The 13,819-nt window shown below is 44.6% G+C and overlaps 1 protein-coding gene across 1 annotated transcript; it reads right to left on the bottom strand.

Moving 5' to 3' along the window:
* Nucleotides 1-6,731: 6,731 nt before the first annotated feature.
* LOC308369799 (E3 ubiquitin-protein ligase TRIM50-like) lies at nt 6,732-13,819 on the bottom strand (the record flags this gene model as incomplete). Its single annotated transcript, XM_080844335.1, has 7 exons — nt 6,732-7,112; nt 7,538-7,719; nt 9,498-9,628; nt 10,274-10,296; nt 10,938-11,168; nt 12,194-12,289; nt 13,412-13,819. The coding sequence occupies 7 exons, from the start codon at nt 13,817-13,819 to the stop codon at nt 6,732-6,734; spliced, it is 1,452 nt and encodes a 483-aa protein (XP_080700461.1).

Genomic DNA, 13,819 nt, shown 5'->3' on the forward strand with positions numbered 1-13,819 from the left:
TCCTGCATGCGCATCTACACATCTAGCGTAGCCCGAACGTTCACGACCGCTAGCCCACCAAACAACCAATTGAGAGCAAAAAAAGAGGACTGCACCAACACGTTCCAACCTAGGCACGTTGTTTGTAATTGCTCACGAACGCAGATAAGAGATGAACATCATTCCGTAGGCTACTTACGGTGTTCCGCAGGTCTTGCAGGGCTACACTCATCGTGCAGAGAGTAGCAGCATCGGCGTACAGGCTACTCTACCTCTGCATGGAAGTGCACTGGCCAACTCCCGGAGCCATCTCTCACACAAGCCCTGTCATAAAACAACAATAAATTCTGTCAGCGAGTCATAAAATTAGACATTTACACTTATGGTAAATAGGATGAGCTACGTCTCTGCAATGACAACCGTGAGGAACCATTCAGGCTACCTTCGCAATGATTAAACGTGTTCAGTAACAAGCTAATCTGTGCATGATAGCTGAATTTGGTTCTTCGCCAGTGCCTAGACGCACGCCCTTTCTTGTTCTCCTTGAAGACTGGCAGGCAGCGTGTAGAAACACAAGGCTGATTGTGAGGACTGGAGATAGCTAGTATCTGCCCGCTGACTCCCTCATTATCTTCACCCCCGCCTGCTCGCTCGCTCCCTCTCTCTCTCTCTCTCTCTCTCTCGCTCTCTCTCTCTCTCTCACACTTTTGCTCGCTCGCTCGGTTTCCCGTATCTCTGTAAACGCACGCGAATATTATAGCTCAAATATGCGTAGACCACGTAGAGAGAGCATCAGGTGAGAGAGAGCTAGAATCGTGACGTGGGCAGAATCTTGATGTAAAACTGAACCTTCGACCGTCTGACCCGTGGATTGCTTGCTATTCGCAAGCCGAGAATGTATCACCAATACGTGCGCTATGTGATGGGATCAGGTTTTTTTTTTTGTCAGTCAGTTTCGCTTGAGGATGTCATATTAGTTATTTCACTTTAGGTTTGAGAAAAATTAGAGAAGTCTAATGGAAACCGTCTCCAGGTCACATCAAACAACGTCGTCAGACTTTTAATGTAAACACACAGTAACGATGTGCCCCGCCCACCTGCTGCATCAGTCAAATATTTTAAGTGGCCCGCAACCACTGGAGAGCGTCAAACTGGCCACGAACCAAGACGTAATTGCATTGATTGGCTCTGGATCAAGGTAGTGTCGCATCGACTGGCCGAGGACCCACAGGCGGATGCACTAATTGGTCCTTGAACGTTCGGTACCACTCAGCGCTGCGTGGACACAAGGTCCAGTTAACCATCTCAGCGACTGTACACGAATTCACTTGCACACACATCAATTCCGCGGCAAAGACTTTGCTCGCAACTATCAAACGACAGATGATGTTTCCAGTTGCATAAGGTGACCAAGCTGGGTCGTGATCGTTTTAATCAAACACCTACTTTGTTTACAAAGAAGCTACCACTGTTTACATTTGTATAATGTGTCCTTGTATCCTTCGCTGTCTTCGTATCCCCTAAATCTAGAGGAACTAAACGTTTTTTGTTTTTTTAATATTCTTTGAAAGATTCCCCCTTTCCCCTGCACTGGGTGGAAAACCAGCATTCTGGACACCCTATTTATAGATTACGTAACATTACTAGTTCAACCAGTTCGGAAACACAATGAGGAAAATGTACATACATAACTACATCAGAATTTAGCTATGTTGTTATTCAAGGTACTTACAGTGGAGTCTGTGGGGTCCATACAGAAACAAGGACAGCCCATGGCCTTGCCACTGGATATAACATCCTTACCTTGAACGTGGCCTTGTCAGAGGCCTTTCATCCAGCTGCCTGGTTTTACCTTGGGCATTCACTTCACAGTATGTGTGTGTGTATGTGTGTGCGTGAGAGACAGTGTGTGTGTATTTTCATGTGTTTATGAGAGAGAGACAGAGAGAATGTGTGTGTGTGTCTCAGATTTAGTTTAACATTCCCCTCCGTTTATTCCTCTCATCTAGCATTGTCCGCTGAGCATCAGACGCATCCTATTTTTCTGAAGCGAAGACGTGGGTGGGTGTGTCAGTTTTATGTGCCTGTGTGGATTAGCGGATGAATGGTTTGTCTCCTGCTTTCAGAGGCTTTAGACTGCTGGGGGGTCCCCCAGGAACGGGTCCTTTCACAGGCTCACATTCGCTAATTAATCCACCTGGCCCCTGGTACAAAAAAAGCCTCTTTCTTCCAAACGTCTACTCGAGACCCACAGGGGTACAGTGGAACCAATGGCGTAGACGAGCGTTACAATTCAGGTCTTTTGGGCAAGGTACAGAGCTTGTGTTGCTAGTATCTTTTGATCTAGTCTCTTGTTGGTGATACGTTTTTTCGTACTCTTAGTCTCTGCGGCTGATACAGTGTGTCTCTGTTTGAGAGAGAGAGAGAGAGAGAGAGAGAGAGAGAGAGAGAGAGAGAGAGAGAGAGGAAGTTTCAGGGATAGATTAGAATTAGAAACGGGGTGTTTTGGTAGCTAGGGGAAAGATTGCAAGGAGTGCAGCTCCGTAATGTGCAGCTCGGTGGACAACTTGTGGTGTGTGACGAAGGCATAGCTATGGGCCTGATTACTTTGGCAAGGCAGTCCTCAGTAGTTTGTCCACCGCGAAAGAGCTGTGCTGGTGCCAAGACCCATGCAAGTAAACAGTGACTTTGGGCCGAGGAGCTTTTGGATGCATGGTCGGGTCATTCACGCTGATAGAAACGGCTTCAGTGGACCTGTCGTCTCAGTCTTGCTTTTACTGTCTGGAACATAGAAGTACACACACTAACACACCAGACACACAAGAAAACATGTGCACACATATAAACATAACACACTTGCATACATGCACACACACACACACACACACACAAACACACTCAAACACACACACACAACACAAAGCATTTCATCATTCTGAGCACCTTTCATTGCAGCCATGCTTTCACGTTATGCGGTGGTCATACAATGCAAGGGAGGTGAGGCGTTGTCATAGTATTACCATAGCAACTGTCTCCATCCATTTGGAGGCTGATGATGAAGTGAGGAGGAGGAGGGATGAGAGGATGGGAGGAGGGGGGCAGAGGTGGGGTGTGAGTGTCAAAAGCTGGAAGGAGGATCCAGGGGATCTGTCGGTTTATTGATTTCCTCCCCCACCTCTGAAGTCACCCCCACCCCCCCTCGTAAGTCACCCCTGTCAGCGTTCTAAATTTGCTATTCCTTTTCATGCGCCACTCCCCTCCCATACTTGTTGCATGCTAAGCCAAGGCTGAAAATAGCGCCTGGTTTTCGTGGCTGAGCTACTTGTGTGTTTCTAATGTGCGCTCTGCAATTATTCTAAGTAGGTCTCTCATTAAACGATACATGCAGACTATTTCCCGACAAGATCCCACACTCAACACCAGCTTAGGAATGACTTAAGCAAAGCAACAGAGATCTGATTGCAAAGTAGGTGATAATTCGCTGTGTTTCATCACAGTGATAGCAGAGAATATTGTATGTAGGAGACAAGATAGATCATAACCTCTTTGCTGCAGTGTTGGACTTACAGCATATGTGTTTTACGGGGTGAGATTTAGTTTGTGTTGGTGTGCACAAGCTCGCACTGTTCTCTGACACGGTGTGCATTAGGTTTGCATCTAAGTCATAGGAGAACCTTTTTGCTTCTCTGGTAAACCAGTAAAGTATTTTGGGTTGGATAGTTAAGTCTGTTATTCCCTCCAGTTTGCCTGTATAGACCCTGATGCCCCTCTAGGTAGCAGAAAAGGCTAAATCTTTGCTCTGGCTCGAACGCAAACCCCAAACTCAAAAATTACCGGTCTGTCAATTATTCAGTCTCGGTGGTAAGGGCAGATGTATTATTAAACAGGCAACGCAGCACTGGACTGAACAGAGAGTAACAAATTACTGCAACAAATTAAATATGCAGCAGCACCACCTGCTCTGCCTCCTGCTGGACGGCCAGGTGAATGCGCTGGTCAGCTCACCTGTGTCTCAGTCCCTCTCAGCAACATTGCATGTCCATGACTGTGTACTACACACGACTCCCTACATCCTTATCCTTGGTCAGGGTTCAGAGATAATTTCACAATAACTTTTTGAACTGGTTTTGCTGCATTTGAAACCTGAGACCAAGCTGCGTTTCTGACTCTGTGTTTCTGTGAGCTGGGCCTCAGAATGGACTGTGTAATCTGTTTACGTACTACTGAGATGTGCTAATATGCTGCTCTGAATGGACGCACACTCTCTACCCATGGGTGTGGGCTTATGACCATCTCAAAGGCCATCCTGCTGTTACACAACATCAGAGACCAGCTGCATTTTATGGGGATAATTTAGCATTTTGAGTGAGTGCTGTTTTATGTGAAATTGTATGCATAATGTCATTATATTCATCATTATTATCTGTCATGGGAGCTGTTATGCAAGATGCACTGTAAACACATTTTTGCTGGTTTGCCCCTGTTGACATACCTACAGCACCATCTGGTGATCATACTATGAAGTTCAAGTACTTGATGCAAAAGACAGTTCTAATAAAACACTGGTAAATCATGATGGATGTTCGTTGTCCTAGATTAGGCCAAATTATTTGTTGGTTGTGTTTTTGTCAGTGGTCTACGGACTGAATTAGTTATACACGTGCTATTGAGAACTATAAACTATCTTCAACATCACCCAGTTAAGGACATTCTCGAGCTCATGTTACATAATGAGCATCTTGTCATGTTCCAAGAACATACCCCCCAATGCTCCATTATTGACGAGGCACCTGCTGTGTGTCTGGGGCTTGAGTAAGCCGTCAGTCTCTGAACGCTAAGGCTTTGCTATGATGTGCACTGACACAGGGAAGCATCCAGGGCGCCATGCTCTGATAATCCTGCTGAGAGGGATGTGCGCCTAGCAACAGGGTTGGCAAGGTTACTTTTTAAATGTAACAGATTGTTATAGATTACTAGTTGCCCTGTTCCAAATGTAATAAGTAATGTACTTATTTGAATTACATCATCAAAGTACTGTAACTTATTATATTTGATTACTTTGGACCACTTTTTGATTGGCAGACGAGAGTGCAAATGCGAACTAGACAACCAATCAAAAACGGCGCTCCAAATTAGAGTACATACTGCCAAATGAATGGAACTTGTCTGATGGCAAAGCAACAGAATGAATGTTATATTCTACTAAAAGCTTTAAAGCTTTTTACCAAAAAGAATATATTCAGATCACCAACCATATTTTGATTAGTATCTGTTATTCTATTACATATTTTTTGTCAGTAACTGTAATGTCTTACAAATACATTCATTTTGTAATTGAATTCTGTATGTATCATGTAACTTCCCAACCCTTCCTGTCAACATGCCCTAGTCTGCTTGTATCTAATAATAATAATAATTCATTTTATTTTGAACGCACTCTTCATTCAGAAGAATCTCAGAGTGCTCATCTGGCATTGTTTTGTTTGCCTGCCATATTTTGAGATGAATATTACTGTTTGGGTTTGTCTGAGCAGAGCTGGTGAGCAAGTTCATTTTGTAAGAAGTAATTATTTAGCGTAGCAGGAAAGTGGAGCAGATCGAAGGAGGAAATGTCACTCATCACTCAGCGCTACAGCTTACAACCTCAAAGTTAATATACGAAGTGGGATTGGAAGATTTATCATAACAGAAGATAAGACACACAGGTAGACAGGTATAATCATGTGTGATTAGATATTATTTATTGTATTATTATTTATAGATAGATATTATTATATTATTGTGACTAGATTTTTTACAGTGAACAGATTTTTTTCCACATTGTTGTTGCTCTGGAAAAAGAAACGAAATATGCCTGTTGATATATGTCATGTGTTTGTTATTGCTCTGATGTTAAGGAACAGTTGTACACATCAGCTTTGTCTGTAGAACATATTACAGTCATATATCCTTTTCACTATGCATCATTGTAAGCGAGACATTTCTCCTCACCAGCTCACTCCACATGCACATAATGGTTCATATTTGAGCATTCACAAAAAATAATATTAATAATAATACATGATATTTATATAGCGTCTTTCACAGTTCTCAAAGACGCTTAAATGACAAACACGAGACTTTAAAGCAGAAAAAGGTCATGACTTTCATAGAATTCAGAATAGAAAGAAAGAGCTTTTAGAATTGGGTCCCTCTCAAGGAGCCTCTGAGGGAGAGAGCAGACGAGCTTGGGTAAATGCTGATGAAGTCTGTATTATGCTTCTGATGATAAAGAGAAGGCAATCTTAACGTTGCCAAAGAAACATTCATATGTCCTTCAACACACATCACTTTAAGCAAGTGATTTCACACATCATTAGCCTGCTCCGCGTCTACAGTGTGGTTCAAAGAGTAAATATTCCAAGTGAACAAAGAAAATTTAATAATTTCAGGCTAAAATAATCATAATGTTGATCTTATGAGAAAAAAGCTCTTCTCCCTCTAGGCTCTGTAGAGGCGTTGGTAGATCCAGTGCCATCCTGGAGATGCCCCTTGGTTCTCAGGCCTGTGTCTGTGAGAGGAGATACTGGTTCTAGCTCTAGTTCTTCAGGCCTGTGTCTATGTAAGAAGGTTCTAGCTCTGGTCCCACAGTCCTGTGTCTGCGAGAGAATTTCTGGTTCTCAGTCTTGTATCTGTGAGAGAGGTTCTGGTTCTTGATGTGGTTCATGAGGCCTGTACCTCTGAGAGTAGGTTCTGGTTATAGTTGATGTCCCTCAGGCCTGCTGCTTGTGAGGCTGTAGCAGAGTGATGGGGTGCTTGTTGGTTCCGCGCTCGTGCCAGCACACGTCGATCAGCGGGTACACCTTCCCCTGCAGCTCGGCCTGGAACGAGTAGAGGAGGCGCAGTTCGTCCGGGCTCCCTGCGTCGAAGAACGTCAGCTCGCCCCTCTCGTAGTCCAGGAACAAGCCCACCGTCTCCAGCGGCGACGCCAGTGGCAGGGTGACCCGCGGCGCGGTGAAGGCCTCGTACACACGGCCCTCCCTGCACCCGATGAGCCACACGCCCGCCTCCGGGCTCTTGGGCAGCTTGGCCTTGCGCCCAGCCTGGCCCTTGATGAGACCCAAACGCCACTTTGGCTTGGCACCCACGCGCACCTGAGTGGAAAAAAACAAGAACAGCAAAAAAATACACTCACTTTGTTTAAATTATAATATCGCAAACTATTATTTGGCTATGTGCCTTCTTCAGGGCATAGCCACTGGTGTTTTGTAAAAGGATTTGTTATAATGCATTTAAAATAATGCCAGCAAGAGGGTAATACATTCAGTGATTTAGTAAACATGTGACCATGTACCGTGCTGAAAGTAGGACTAGTCACTGGTGTGAATACAGTCAGTTAAATGACATATTAATCAATATAAGTTAATGACATTTTTCAATGTTAAATAGTGAATTGGGTTATAAGCCATCAGAATATATACATTTTTTTTAAAATAGCTATGTGTAAAACTTAAAATACTTAAAATATTGAACACACTTTGTAGTTTAATTTCACTACTACTCTCACAGCCACACACACCTCCCAGTAGTGTTTGCCCGAGGAGAAGCCGCGCCCGGCCAGCACGCAGTAGCTGTAGCTGAAGCGCTCAGGGTTGTTGGGCAGGCGGCTGAGCGGGGCGCCACACTCCACCGCGGTCAGGTCGGCACTCAGGTGCAGCATGGGGTGGGCAGTGAGGGGGTCCAGCTTCAGAGGAGCGGGGGCTGGGGGGGGGGGGGGGGGGGGGGGGGGGTGATTGAGAGGGGTCAGGCACAATATCTGTAGTGTTAAGTAAGCATTGAGGTGGCACTCCCAGAATAAAATAAAAGAATATGATACAAGAATGTAATTGTAAAAAGGCCTTGTTTACTCCAGCCTGTGTATGACAGAGAAGAGTCTGGTTCTAGCACTTCAGGCCTGTGTTTATGAAAGAAGGTTCTGGTTCTGGTCATTAAATAATAAGAATATAATATAAGAATGTAATATTATATATATATATATAAACATAATAAAGATATAATAAAATAATGTAATATTATATATATATTAGTGCTGTCAGTTTAGCGCGTTATTAACGGCGTTAACGCGAACCCATTTTAACGTCGTTCATTTTTTTATCGCGCGATTAACGCGATCAACGTTATTTTGCCCTCCCAAACTTTGTAGTAGGCTAACGTCACGTTTGAGTGAATTATGAGCGCGATACAGCGAAATGGATGATAAAAAGCTTCTGAATAGAAAGTTTACCTTTAAAAGTTGTGTTGTGCAAAAGAAGCGAGCTTCACTGTTGTCTGAAAATGTCAACAGGCAGCTGGCAGCAAAAAATATTAAGCCATGGTTTAACTGCACTATAGGCTGAGTCCATGTTTATCTTAAATGTGCACTTTATAATTTTATTTTGTACCGCCCTGTTTGGCAATGTTGTTTTTCAATAAAATAAAACATTGCTTAAAGCAAGCCAATCCACTTTTCCATGTTGATAACAGCCTTAAAATAAAAATGATGGAAAAAAAAATAATTGAAGGGGCATTTAGAATAGATACAATTTGTGATCGCGATTAATTTTGATTCATTTAATCGCGATTCATTTTGAGTTAACTATGACAAAAATGTGATTAATCGCGATTAAATATTTTAATCGTTTGACAGCACTAATATATATATATATAAACATAATAAGAATATAATAAAAAAATGTAATATTATATATATATATATATTTATATATAAACATAATATAATAATATAATAAATGCCTTCCAGAATATATTGTGATAACTGTACCTGTGACTGATATAAATGCAATGATTTATGGGATGGCACAATATAAACGTATAATAATTATTATAAAAGTTATGAGTGCTATCCATTGCAGAGACAACATCTGCAGCATTATGTAATCATTGAGGCGGCACTCCCAGCTATAGAGAATCAAATATAAGAATATAATATTATATAATATATATATAATAAGAAGAATATAATAAATGCCTACCAGAACATTTTGTGATGGCTGTACCAGACAGTGCAAAAGTTTATTGGATTTCAAGAGAATGATTTAGGGGAATGATTTATGGGATGGCTCTTTATTTGTTAAGTATAATAATTATGAAGTTATGAGTGCTATTAATCGCAGAGAGGGGGCAGGCACAGCTCTGCACATGAAGCTATTGTTCTCTGAGGTGTCATAAGAAAGATGCATGTCTTCTTGCTAAAGAGACGTTACCAGCAGCAGGAAATTAATTGAAAGAATACTGTGTACTGATTGTGTCTAAATGATGCATAAGACCACATAATGTCAATTTAGTATATTTTAAATTAAAATATAAATGTGATTACAGAGAGAATCATTCCACAATAACACAAAGTTCTGAGTTGACTGTGAGACAGATCTAACTCTTGCAAGGGTCTGAAAACGGACCGAGGCAGAGGCCTGTCCAGGATGCAGGTTTTATGTGGTGCTCCTGCCTCAGACTCTGTGGATCCCCCCAGCTTCCCCTACCTGGCAGCACCCTCCTCTGGAGCCTCTTCCACACGGCCATCTTGATATCGTTGTGCTTGAAGCCAGGGTCAAAGTTTATGGAGCTGTAGATCCGCTCCTCTCTCTGCTGCCGCTGCTGCCCCTCTTTAAATCTGCCCCCGGTGAACAAACACACACACACACACACACACACACACACACATGCGCACGCACACACACACACAAACACACACACACACACACACACACACACACACACACATAACCACACATCATATCCACTTACACACACACACACACACACACACACACACACACACACCTCATACACACACACCACATACACAAACACACACACACACCTCATACACACACCACATACACAAACACACACACACCTCATACACACAAACACATGAAATCTCTCAAACACACACACACACACACACACACACACACCACATACACACACACACACATACACACACACACACACACACACACACAAACGCACATGCACACACACACACAAATGCACACACACACACACACGCACACAAACACACACAGACACACCACATACACATGTGCAATATTAATGCTGCTCATGCAGAAATCCTACATTACTTTAAAGCCTTTCTAATCTGGTGCACGGCAGGGATCTTCCTGCCTGGGAGATGCTAATAACCCAATAGCCTTGCAGCTTAACGGGTCCCAAACAGCCACACTCCTGTGATTTACGCCAGCTCCATTATGCTTTAATGACCCCCAAACCCTCACGCGTGACTGGGACTCACCTTGGAGCGATCGATCCATACTTCTGCAGGGGAGAACAAACACATTCATCAAGAGACCAGCGCATAATAATCAAGCAGCATTTGCATTTATCTGACTGGAGGAGGGGACCAGAGCCAAGAGGGTAGATAACTGATCACTGTGGACCAGGCCCTATCTGGCACTAATAAGGTTCTGTGTGTGTGTGTGTGTGTGTGTGTGTGTGTGTGTGTGTGTGTGTGTGTGTGTGTGTGTGTGTGTGTGTGTGTGTGTGTGTGTGTGTGTGTGTTCACTGGGGCCACTGGATAACTGCTCACTGTGGACCTGGCCATATCTGGCACTAATAAGGTTCTGGGGGACGTTTCGCCAAAGCATCATGGGTTTGATTGACGGGAGCACACATACTGATGAAACATTTTATTATCTCTAGTTTTGTTTTATTGCGGTTTAGGAAGGATTGTAACCCTGAATACTGTCGTTATGTGTGTCAATTGTCTGTTTTGTTTGTAAAATGTGTGTCAAGATAGATGATGACTCGTCCAGTGCAAATCCACCTATGGGTACAAATAAAGTAACCTGAACCTGAACCTTACTGTACAGCAAGTCACTTTGGCTAATAGAGTCCGCTCAATCAATACATGTAAATCTGTGGGACAGGACCCCCCTCTCTCCCTTCGTCTTCCTCACCGTGATGAAGGTCAGGTGGCTCTCGTTGCTCAGGGCGTCCAGCGTGCCCTCAGCCTCCTGGAAGCGAGCCAGCAGCGTGCCCATGTGGTCGGCCTGGCTCTGGATGGAGCCGATGAGGGCGGAGGCCGTGCTCTCCACCCGCTGCATGAAGGCCGCCTCCTCCAGCTCCAGGCAGCGCCGCATCTCGCCAAACTCCTTACGCACCACCCACTTCAGCACGTCCGACTCGTTCTGTGTGTGGAGACACACACACAGACATGTGTACACACTCACGCTAACATGTGTACAGGCAGGCAGACACACACAGATGCATGTGTACACACTCACAGAGGCATGTGTACACACTCACTGTCACAGGTGTTCAGGCAGATACACACAGAGGCATGCATACACACTCCCGCAAACATGTATTCAGGCAGACAGACACAAACACACAGAAGTACGGAATCGTGACACATTAACACACATTTATGCAGTGTCCACTTCAGCAGATCAGACTCGGTCTACACATGTAGACACACACACTCGTGTGCACACGTGTTCAGGTAGATATACATGTACAAGTACACACAAAATCAAAGCATTAAGTGAATGGATGACACCAACACACGCACACACTCTCAAATACACTCATACACTTGCACACACACACTCAAACACACTCATACACTCACAAACAAACACTCAAACACACTCACATTCACACTCACACACACACACTCAAACACACTCATACACTCACACACACACACACACTCAAACACACTCATACACACACACTAACACACACACTCACACATTGCCCCCCCCTTGTCCCACTCCCACTGACGTAAGATGATTACAATCACTGCTCTAATGGACCAAGCCAATCATGGCAGCCATTACAACTCAAAGAAAACCATCAGAAAGGTTGCTGACGCACTCTTAACTAGATTGGTTTCCCCCCTACCCTCCTGCATGATTGCCAGACCTCATCACAGTAATGCTAAAGGGGCCAGCATGCTTCTTGAAGGCCGATATATAGTCAGTTTTAGACGCAACGCGTAAGCACGTAAGATACACAAGAGCCCCTTGCGCAGTAAAATACCCCCCCCCCTGGCGCAAGTCTAGAAAAATCGCCCGACGCACGCAAGACGTGAAAAGATGCGCAAGGGGCTTGCAGGGGCCTCTTGCGCTGAGCATAAATAAGGTTTCAGACGTCTCATCTACTAAGTTTGTGAGCAGAGAGGGGGGAGGGGGCGGGAGTGGTTACTGACGGTGATGCGGGATTTGTTGTAGGCCATTTTACAGATCTGCTCCTCAAGCTTCCGCCTCTGGCTCTGAAACTCTGTCATCAGACTGGAAATGTCCTCCTGGGAAAGGACAGAGAGAAGGACAGAGAGAGAGAAGGAGAGAGAGGGAGAGAGAGAAGGAGAGAGAAAGAGAGGACAGAGAGAAGGAGAGAGAGAAGGAGAGAGAGATAGAGAGAGAAGGAGAGAGAGAGAGTGAGAGGTCAAACATCAAAACAGTGACATAATGCTGGACTAACACATGGTGTTTATTCTGCCCCTGAGGTGATAACAATGCCATTTGCTGTGGCTAATCGCAAGAAAGCTTTTAGCACTTTTGTTATCGCCATAACACGTCAACACAAGCAGAGCCAGAAAAAGCAAGAGCGCTGTGGGAGTTTTGAAAAGGATTTTTTTCTGTTTTCTTGTCTTCCTCTCACAAATGAGAACAATAACAGCCGCAAGAGAGGGTCAGAGACATTCACAGGCTGCACGGAAACAGAGAGACACTCCAGAGACACCCAGGACTAAAGGCAACACCTCTCGCATCACTGATCCTCCCTGCATGCACAGAATACTGACAACCATGGACACACACACACACACACACACACACACACACACACACACACACACACACACACACACACACACACACACACACACACACACACACACAGACTCTCTCTCTCTCTCTTCAGTGACCATTTCCATAATTTTTTCCCCTCTGTGAAGGATGGCAATCACAATGGGTACCGCACTGGTGTTTTTAGAGGCTGTGTACATCCTATATTTCTATCACCTATCTACTGCTGGTGGTCTAATATGGTACTACACCGTACATAGTGGATGAAAACTAGTCCTTCATAAACTTAACAACACACCACAAATCTCTTTCCTTCACTCTCCTCCTCTGGTCTCTTTTGGGGCAAATGTCTATGTCACTGACAAAGATGAAAATGTCACATAAAACAGATAAATATTGTGGTATTCTTTAAAGTCTTTTTTTATGTTCTCATACTGACCTAGGCCTAGGTATTTATAGAATTCTAGAACATTCTGTGAGACCATTGCTCTTGGTACCAGTTTAATTTACTCTGATGCACTGTGATGGAAATATTCTGGACCCCCCCCTCAGTGGAGGGCTCCTACATCATCACCACCTCTCACCCCACTTCTCTGCGTCTCTGGACTGTTCGTGTGTACCTTCATGCGGCTGTGAACACTGCTGATGGGGGTGACCTTGTGGGCGCGGTGGTCTCCGATGCTGCCGCACAGTCCGCAGATGACCACCTGGTCCTCCTCGCAGTACAGGCTGAGAGGGTTGTTATGCTGCGTGCAGCTTTCGGACGGGGCGTCGCCCGGCCGATTCACCTCCCGTAGCGACTCGACGAGGCGAGCCAGCGAGTGGTTGAGTGGAGGGCTCAGGCCGTCGACGGAGCAGCGGCACACCGGGCACTGGAGCTGACCCAGCGGGTCTAGGTCCATGGAGCGGACGCAAGTGCGGCAGTAGGAGTGTCCACACTCAAGCATCAGAGGCTCGGTGAACACCTCTAGACATACGGGGCATCGCAGTTGCTCCTCAAGGGAGGCCACGCTAGGTCTCCGGTCCAT

The sequence above is a fragment of the Sprattus sprattus genome, assembly GCF_963457725.1.
Source record: "Sprattus sprattus genome assembly, chromosome: 9".
Classification (NCBI taxonomy): domain Eukaryota; kingdom Metazoa; phylum Chordata; class Actinopteri; order Clupeiformes; family Clupeidae; genus Sprattus; species Sprattus sprattus.